Raw genomic sequence first — 10,026 nt, forward strand, 5'->3', positions numbered from 1 at the left:
TTTTTTTGGTACTGTTTATTCCTTTACATTTTTTTTTTTTTTTTTTTTTTTTTTTTTTTTTTGCGGCTGACCAGTAAGGGGATCTGAACCCTTGACCTTGGTGTTATCAACACTGTGCTCTGTTTTAACATTTTTTTAAAATGGAGAATAGCAAATATAATCTAGTTGGCTACTTTTTAAATGATTTTTTCCCCACAAAGCTTCAGTTATGTTTGTGTTCTGTCTTTTTCCCCACAATATAAGCTGGAGGGCAGCTCTGTCTTTATTTCATGTTATCTACGTTGCCTATTTAATGCTCAGCACACTGTCCTGAGATGGGTTACTGACTGGCTAACTTCATTTAAATTCTCAGGAAACGTTTAAAATTGTATTTATTGATTGTCATTTGCTTTTCAGTAGCACGTTAATTACAATGAGAGCAAATTAAATATATGGTAATGCTCCCACTGTGTGTCACCTTTTGAAATATTTACTCAGCTGCATGCATCCATGTGAATCATTCAGTAGCTATTCTTTCATCACCATCATTTGCATTGTATGAAGTAGCAAATGTACCTTTTAATAACTCTTTTCATCTCTTGGCTACTTTTTCATATAGCCAGCTCCTGATTGTCCATGCTTATTTGAGTGGAACCAGTGTCACTGTTAGTCCCGAGTGGCAGATAATTCAAAATATTACTTCTACTTGCCTTGGCTTTGTATTTGTATTTGAATAATCAGCTTGAAATCCTTTCTGGAAGTAGGTGGGGTATAAATATTTATATTTGAACCTGCATGTTATTGTTTTTCAAGGTCACAATGCTTCAGATTTAAAAAGTGAAACTGTTACCTTAAGATATAAGAGAAATCTTCCTTTCTTGTCACATTGCCATCCATTACTTCTTAGAGTGGATTGTGTCATTTCTGTGACTGAAGAAAATCTTCTGTTTAAAGCAGAAGTCACCTCTCTCTAAATATATTGGTATACATTCTCCTCATAGAAGGGAGGTCAGTACCTTACCTGAGGTCAGGAGGTAACTTTAAAAGCTTCTCCTTCTCTTCTACCTCCTCTCCTCCAGGAGTATGCAAAGATTTATATCACTAGAATACTTAAGAAGAGTCAATAACTGTAATTATAACTTGATAGTAATATTTGCCTCATAATTCGGTATATTTATTGAAAATTAATTTTGTACAAAGTCTTGCTATAGAAAGGGAGGAATTTGACTCAGCTCTGATTATTGCAAAAATTATAAAATCTTATTTTACAGGGTGAAAAAATTAGGATTAACTTTGATTACATCGTAAATTCTTAAGTGATCTTTGCCTGTTTTCCTGTGTCTCTGGGGGAAAAAAAAGTGAATACATTATTAAATTATGCTTTTTCTTAATGTCATGCAACCATATTTTTCTCTTCTAGAAACCAGGTGATGAGGAAAAAACTCATTTTATTTTTTAAAAGAAGAAATCATGCAAGAAAACAAAGGGTGAGGTCCTATACTTGTTAACTGAAATTTGTACAACTTTCCCATTCATGCTCATTTAAGCATTCACTTTCCCATTATTAATGAGAATATCCTTGATTATATTTTAGAATCAGTGCTGATTTAGAAAATAAATATACATCTGACTTAAATATAAATCTAATTCTGGTAACATTTTGATATCATAATTTACATTTAATCTCATTATCAAATTAATTTCATTGGTCATCTGTATATAACATTTTCATCTGGCCAACATAAAGAAAATGGTGAGTAGTTTAAATAAATATGAAAGATAAATAGGATGATCTACATTTAGTCTCTTAAGCCTCAAACAAATGTGGGTAAGTTATAGTCATGCTGATTAATCTTTCTTATTAGAAATTGAGCCAGCTAGGGTTTAGCTTTTTCAAATTCAAATAGTTTTTTATATTTTATTTTTTGACTTGCAGTCCAAAAGTTTTGTGGTTATAATCTTCATGGAAATTAAGTTACAGAAAATATAATGCCAGTATTCTTATTTTCATCATATGTTTATACTAATTTTACATACAAAGTGTTCGTACATTTAAATTCAAGTGTCTATTAAAGAAATGGTGTTCTTTAAATCTACATCAAAAATGAATTTTGTGCCTTACATTTCATGACCTGACAGTTTAATGAGTTGTAAAGCTCAAAGAGTCAGCAATTGTTATTTGGTGTAAAACCTTTAATGTTCTAGTTTGCCAGTCTAGTCCTTTCAACACTGTCTTAAATTACTGGTCTTGAATTTTTTCTTTTTTTCCAAAAACATACAGATTTTTTTTTCCTTTTTGTCTTTTTTCATGACTGGCAACGGATTGCAACCCTCAGTGTCGCACCCGTACCGGCCCAGGACCGGCAACGGGATCGCAACCCTGAGCGTTGCTCCCTGCACCTCGCTCAGCCAGTGAGCGGGAACCAGTCTGTATGTGGGATCCGAACCCTCGGTGGGAGCGCCGCCGCGCTTCCCAAGCGGTGCACTGTAGCAGTGCGCCACCGGGCCGGCCCCAACATACAGATATTAAGTAAGAAATTAGCTCATGTATTTTTTCTGTTCAGTAATTTTGTTTTAATTATGCTACTTTATGTGGTACTAAGTTAGCTCTCTAGTGATACAAACACAGGAGCACAGGCCTTTTTACACTTCAGAGAGTAATTATAAAGTTTCTATGTTCATTGATTTGCTTAATAAATATTTATTGACTATGTAGTCTGTCCCATGTATTATTCTACAAAGGTGAACAAGACAGCCATATGGTTTTTTTTCTTTTGTCTTTTCTGTGACCGGTAAGGGGATTGCAACCCTTGGCTTGGTGTCGCCCGCACCGCGCTCAGCCAGTGAGCGCACCGGCCATCCCTATATAGGATCCGAACCTGCGGCGAGAGCACCGCTGCGCTCCCAGTGCTGCACTCTCCCGAGTGCACCACGGGGTCGGCCCAGCCATATGGTTTTATCCCCTAGGGAGCCTGAGGCAACTGGGGCAGACAAGTCAGTAGGCAGTGGGATCGTACTGTGGCCAGATGACAGTGAAAGTATATTAGAAGGGTTCATCTAATGCAGATATGAATCACACAGGGAAGTTTCACAGGAAAACCAATACTCTGTGCAAACTTGTACAAGTAGAGGAAGCAGCTAAAGTGAAGGTCTGTGAGGTGGAGGGAGTATTGCAGGTTCAGAGCTTGCTGGAGGTCAGACTGAGCTGGCAGTGTAGTGAGAGATGGGGCTGCTGAAGGAAGCCGGGCCAGGCTGTACACTACCCTGGAGGTCATCTAAGAGACTGGATCAGATCCCGACGGCACCTTTTAAGATTTTAAACTGAGGAAGTTCAGGTTTGTATTTTAAGAATTTGCATTTGGCTACAACATCAAGAATTCACGGGAGACCTTTTAGGAGGCTTGTATTTTAATCTGGGTGCGGATTGATGTTGGCATGAATTGAAGAGGTAGCAGTAGAGATGGAGAAAAGGTGAAGGACACAACAGACATACTGGAATTGTAAATAATGATTGGGAAGTGGGGGTGGGGCATGGTATGAAGTGTTCGGAAAAGAATATTCTCTCCTCCAATGACACTTTCTTGAGATGACCAATGTTAGCAGTTTTTCATGAGTCCATCAGTTTTCTCTGTCCACGTGTCATCAGATATGTACACACTTCTGTGCCCATAATGGAAGGCTCTTCTGTCTTCTCTGTTTAGAAAATGGTATTGTAACTCACTTATTTCTCTAAAAGCATTAATTCTTGATTTCTTATGGTTCACTGGATTTCTTTTCATTACAAAGTATAGTCAATTTCTATCTTTTCCACACTGTCAAAAATGTTGTTTATTATATAGCTTTTTTTTGTGGGAAGGGGGTGGCTGGTTGATGTGGACATCTGAGCCCTTGACCTTGGTGTTATCAGCACCACACTCTGAGTGAGCTAACTGGCCAGCTCTGTAGCATTATATCTAATAGCAAAAATCCCCAAGCAACCAGAACCTCCAGCAGTAGAGCAACTGTGTGTTTTCTCTTACAGATTGGAAGGATGACAACAAGATTAATATGGTTATCTTTGGGTGATTGTCAGATTATGAACTACAGTATTTATGTGTTTCTGTCTTTAATTTTGTGGGGGGTCTTTTGTTTTTTTTTTTTTTTTACAGTGAAGACATATTGTTATCAGGAAAATAGAAGTAACTGGTCAGCTCCTAGTAGAAGATCATCAATTCGTTTATTAATTTGTGTAGTCTTAATGTTACCTAAAAAATGCAGCCAAAATATGTTGATCTTATGTAGGAAACAAAGCTTCCATTCTCTCTTCTCTTTCAGATTGAGGCCAGCTTTTCATTAACAATCAAGTCATAGGCTAAATGTACTTCTGACTTAATCTTAAAAGTAGCATTTATTTTAAAGTGTTAAAATTGTCAGACTCACAGAGTTTAGTTTAATTGTTATTAATTTGCTACGGGTATTTAATAGGAACAAAAAATCTGTCAACGTTACGATCAGCTCATGGAGGCATGGGAGAAAAAGGTGGACAGAATAGAAAATAATCCTCGGAGGAAAGCTAAAGAAAGCAAAACAAGGGAGTACTATGAAAAGCAGTTTCCAGAAATTCGAAAACAAAGAGAACAGCAAGAAAGATTTCAACGGTAAGTAGTTTGATGTTTAATGGCTGTGATATTTTCCTTGAAATCACACTTTTGCTCCTTCACAATATTTGTTGTTTCCTGAACCTGATCACTAATAAAGTTTGTAAGGAACTTTTATGTTGAATATAAAGCTTCATTGCCAGCCAGTAAAGATTATGTCTTAGTGAATTTAATATTAATTCTTTATGTTTAATCATCCTGTTAAATCTAAATATAAGTGAATATTTTATAAAACTAATTCTTTAGTTCCTGAAAATATTAATTCCTTTGGAAGTGATATTTAATAAGAACAGACGAGAATATCCCTTAGTTCTTCATTACCAACATAATCAAACAGTATTAAATTGATTGCTAATTAAGAAATTCTTTGATTTTGATAGATAGTTTCTGATTTGTTTTTACTTTTTAGAGAACAGGTATTTTGCACAGGTTTTAAAAGCTTTAGTTTTCTTATTCACTGTTTCAATTTGTTTTTACTTTTTAGAGAATAGGTATTTTGCACAGGTTTTAAAAGCTTTAGTTTTCTTATTCACTGTTTCATGTAAGGGTTGTTTAAGCCCCTTTACCAGCAATTAAGTTTTTGTGAGGGATGTTGGTTTTGTTTTTTTCCTCCTTTTAAAATGTTTGATGTATTTTTCTAAGTCTGCCATCCTGTTCTCTGTAAGGCAGACAAAAGACTGCTATTTAGAGTGGAAATGGCATCAGTAACTGGTTTTTCATAATTAGTTCTACACCATTTGAACTTGGATATGTAACCTTTACATCTCAATCCTAGCATTTAAACCATTATTAATTTAACAGGTGACTTAAGCATATTACTTAAAAGTAGTTAGTCAATAGTATTTTAAAATTTCTTATTTTCAGTTGTTTAAAAAGTCCCATAGAGAAGAGCAATCTATAGTTAATTTAATTGATACGTTGTCTTTATAAAAGGCTTTTAAATATATTTATAATTTCTCCCTCATATTTAGAGTTGGGCAGAGGGGAGCTGGTCTTTCAGCCACCATTGCTAGGAGTGAACATGAGATTTCTGAAATTATTGATGGGCTCTCTGAGCAGGAGGTAAGAAAATTAATTGACTTAATTCAATAATTATGAAGGCATTTTAGCATCATAGTTCAGGAACTAAGGGTTTATATGTATGTAAATGAGGGAACTTTGGGTGCTGGCGTCTGGACTGTTCCAAAGACCGTGGCCAACCATTGAAGAGTTTTGAACAGTCAAAACTCTTCACATGATCCTATTGCCATTTTAGGGAGACCTGAAGAGAGGTGAGGAAGCTGTTATGATAATAAATAAAGATCTGAGTCAGGGCTACATTGGGAGAGATGTGTAGAAGGGGACTGATAAGAGAGAATGACAGAAGGTAGAATGGACAGAACAAGACAGGTGGACTGAGGGTGGGGATGAGGAAGAAGAATAATGGGACATGATCCCTGGTGTCTAGATTAGACGATTGAGCCAGCAGTGCCATTTCCTGAAGGAGTGAAAAGCATGTGCTTTTTTCATGGCATGTGTTCTTCATATGGTGCTCTCTAGCCAGGCGATCCTGGGAGAGAGTTGAACTAGAGACAGAAATCAGAGTCATCTGTATGCAGGTGAAATTGTACCAGGCAAGTGGAGTGAAAGGGGCAGGAAAGTGAGCTATATGGGGATTAAAACTATACACTGGAGAGATTCACTTATCAACAAGAATGCCATTTTACTAATTTTGTTGTTTTCTTTTTGGCAGCACGTCAGTACAGGGATCAAACCCTGGACCTTGCTGTTATCAGCACCATGCTCTAACCAACTGAGCTAGCTGTTTTACTGATTTTTAAGGGGAAGGTACACTTTCATAGTGAGTGGGATTATTTTGTTTGTTTTTTAGGCATTTCCTTGCCTGTGTCAAGAACAGAATTAATAAAATTACCAAACAATTAATTATTAGAGACCAAGTTATACCTCTGAAGAGTATATTTATTATTCAGGCCCAACAGCACTATTTCTACCCTTATGGAGCTTCCTCACCCACTTTCCCAAAACAGAACTAATCAACATCTGGTTATTCTTACTTTACATTTATTTCTGTTGTTTATCTTTTTGCTTAATAATTGTTTATGATCAGCGTCGAGCTCTTTTACCTTCCTGTAATCCTGCCAACTGAGCCAATTATTGAGCTAGGGCTGGATCTGGAGCTCACAGACCCGTCAAGCCCATTGTCCAGACTGGGTCACAAACCTTTTACACACCAGGCTGGGTCCCCAGACCCATCACATGCCAGACTGGGTCCCCAGACCCATCACATGCCAGGCTGGGTCACCATACCCCTCACATGCCAGGCTGGGTCACCAGACCCCTCACACGCAGGTCTATGAGCTAGGTAAACGGCAAACAGGTCATTGGAGCCTTGGTTGGAGAGCATGGCCACAAGGTGTGGATGCCTGAGGCACTAGAGGCCAACCAAGTTGTGGCGCCATGCAGGCGCACTAACACCCCCCCCACACACACACACAATTTGCTTACAAAGAATGTGCCGAACCACCCCCAACCTGATGGGCAGGTGAGGGGCCCTGATTAAATTATTCTATTTTCCCAGCAATCAGCCTAAGTATACCGTTGGGGCCATCTTTGAATTCCCAATACCTAGTGTTTAGTAGTATATTAATAAATTAATAAATAAATAAATGCTGAATAAGAATCAATTTTAGTCTCTCTCCTTGAATCTTCTTAGCCACATTTAAACTATCTTTTAAGGTTGGTCGGAAAGCTATCTGCTATATACTGAGTTTTGCTAGTTTCGATTTTATAATATAGCTTTTTTTAAACCTCGTCTTTATATTCTGAGGGTCTTGCTTATTTGAAGTGGTGTTCCCCTTAAGTAATGATCAAAGGTAATTATTACATTGTTATATATTACAAAATAAAATGTTAAATATAAATGTATATGTAAATATAAAATTTTTGAAGACTTAAATATACAGGTAGTATTTATTTGCAGAATTAAGTGGAGTAAAGTGGATTTAATCTAAAATGTTGACTGATTAATAATTTATATAAGTAAAATCCCTGCTTATATACTGTTTAGCACATTTAAAAGCAGTGTCAGGGCTGGCTAGTTAGCTCACTTGGGAGGGCGTGGTGCTGATAACACCAAGGTCAAGGGTTCAGATCCCTGGAGAGGCAAGCTGCCAAGAAAAAAAAAAAGAAATAATATATACGTAGTATCATGAATCTCTTCTGCTCCATCCTGTTCTACTACTTAGCCTGGCCAACTTTTTTTTTTCTTTTTCTGCGGATATTGTTGGTTTGGGTTTTGGTGGATTGGTTACGTGTTTGCTTTTTTGAGGAGGGGAAATTTTAGGGGTAGTTGCTACTTAAAATTGCTAACCATGATAAGTAACTTTATATGTATTATCTTACTTAAACTCTATGGAAATTCTGTGAAGTGGAGGCTTTATTTGTCTCCATTTTGCAAATGAAGAACATAAGGCACAGCTGTAGGTTAAATTATTTGCCCAAGGGCACAAACTAACAAATAGTGGAGCCAGATATCTAGCCCAGGCAATCTGACTCTGGAACTGTGTTTTTTTTTTACATATTTATGTTCAATCAAGTCCATTCTTTCAACAAATATTTACAGTCTTTGCCAAATATTGTTCTAGGCATTGGGAATACAGTGGTGAATTAAACCATCAAGTTGCTAGATCTCATGAAGTTAAATTACTAGTTGAGGGAGATATAGATTCCTAATCAATTTGTACCTCTGTACATTTCTTCCTTTAGTCTAGTTTTTTGGTGTTTTTTGGTGGGGGGGCAACTGGCCTGTATGAGGTAGTCTGTTTTTAAAAAAAACACTGTTTCTGTGAGCTTTCTTCCAAGATGAGCCTATTTGTACAGAGTCTGTCCTGTTTGTACAGAATAGCCTATTTGTACAGAGTCTAGTTTTTTGGTGTTTTTTGGTGGGGGGGCAACTGGCCTGTATGAGGTAGTCTGTTTTTTAAAAAAACACTGTTTCTGTGAGCTTTCTTCCAAGATGAGCCTATTTGTACAGAGTCTGTCCTGTTTGTACAGAATAGCCTATTTGTACAGCGTCTGTCCTTGTATTGATGTTTGTGGCAGGATTCTATCAATTTTTGATTATGATAATCTATTTTGCATTCGTGATGGAGAGCATACGAGTATATCATATGTTTTTACAACCTATATTTCAAAATTCTAGTCACGTTAGCCATGGAAGAAGTGGAAAACTATAAACTGTATCTTGACAGTTCCTTGAATCACTATGCATCTCAGATTGTTTTTAAACTATCACAGGAGACTTTTGGAGGTGGTTTTTCCTCCATTCTCACTTCTGATATTCTTTTTTCCCAACAAGAAGATCCAAAGTGGTTTTTGGTCCATTGATATACATAATCTTTTAGAGGCAATTATAATATTCAGTCACAGAGATACATGCCCCACTTTGTGGGACAGTTTTACTCAAGCATTTCAGTGCATTGTGATGTTATGTCAGTGTCCTTGCCATTCCCAGAGCCACTGTTTGAGTTACCTAGCACTGTTCTAGAGCACTTCAGGTTCCTTTCTGTCCAGGTGGTTTGAGATACACTTCTTTTGGAATACATTTATGTTGTTGTCCTTGGAAAATTTTATCTCAAACCATAAATACATTATGTACATAATAATATTGCATAATGTCAGGATGAGTAGCTTTTATATTTATGTTGTAGCAATGTATGTCTGTGTTTTAAAACATTAACCACTTACTCTATTTTGCTTTTAAAATCACATCTAAAATGCATGATTGAAATGACATCAAGCCCTTGGAATTTGTGGCCATAGTCTCTGCAGTGATGACTAAATCTCTCTTAAGTTTCTTTGCTTACATTTTGACCAGTTCCATAAGGGGACATTGATAAGCATCCAGAATTGTTATGTCATTTGAGGTGTCTGTTCCCAACCATATTTTGGCGTTGAAACTGATTGAGAGTACCCCATAAAGTTAGAGACGTTTTAGGACTTGATTATTAGGCAGTATCTACTTCTATGAGGAGCATTTTTAGGAAAAAGCCTTGTCTTGTATTTGGGTAAATACTGGTAATTTTGGTAAAAGTTTTTTCATGGGAATTTGTGGTTATAAACTTCTTAGGTTAAACATTGGAAAAATAAATGTATAGATGTAACATAGTTTTAGTTGAAACCAGCTTACATTCTAAGGATAATAGTCTTCAATTTTTGGAAAGATTATGTAAAATTAGCAAGTACTTACTACTTGAGTTTAGTTAATTTAAAATCAATAACTTTAAGAATTTGATGCCTGTTTCCTTATTTTTCTACTTGTTGTTCTCTAAGATGATGTTGAAACTACTTTTTTTTTTTTTTTTTTCCTTTTTTGTCTTTTTTACTGACTGGTAATGGGATTGCAACCCTC

At 36.4% G+C, this 10,026-nt stretch overlaps 1 protein-coding gene across 5 annotated transcripts in view; it reads left to right on the forward strand.

The window, feature by feature from the left end:
• The window catches only part of NCOR1 (nuclear receptor corepressor 1), a 143,760-nt gene that overhangs the window by 37,302 nt on the left and 96,432 nt on the right, over window positions 1-10,026 (forward strand). For all 5 annotated transcript variants that reach the window (XM_008570807.1, XM_008570809.1, XM_008570808.1 and 2 more), the window contains exons 8-10: window positions 1,400-1,466; window positions 4,444-4,616; window positions 5,588-5,678. In XM_008570807.1, coding sequence (XP_008569029.1) covers window positions 1,400-1,466; window positions 4,444-4,616; window positions 5,588-5,678 — 331 coding nt within the window. The remainder of the gene's footprint in view (window positions 1-1,399; window positions 1,467-4,443; window positions 4,617-5,587; window positions 5,679-10,026) is intronic.

This window comes from Galeopterus variegatus, unplaced genomic scaffold (genome assembly GCF_000696425.1).
Source record: "Galeopterus variegatus unplaced genomic scaffold, G_variegatus-3.0.2 Scaffold632, whole genome shotgun sequence".
Lineage (NCBI taxonomy): Eukaryota > Metazoa > Chordata > Mammalia > Dermoptera > Cynocephalidae > Galeopterus > Galeopterus variegatus.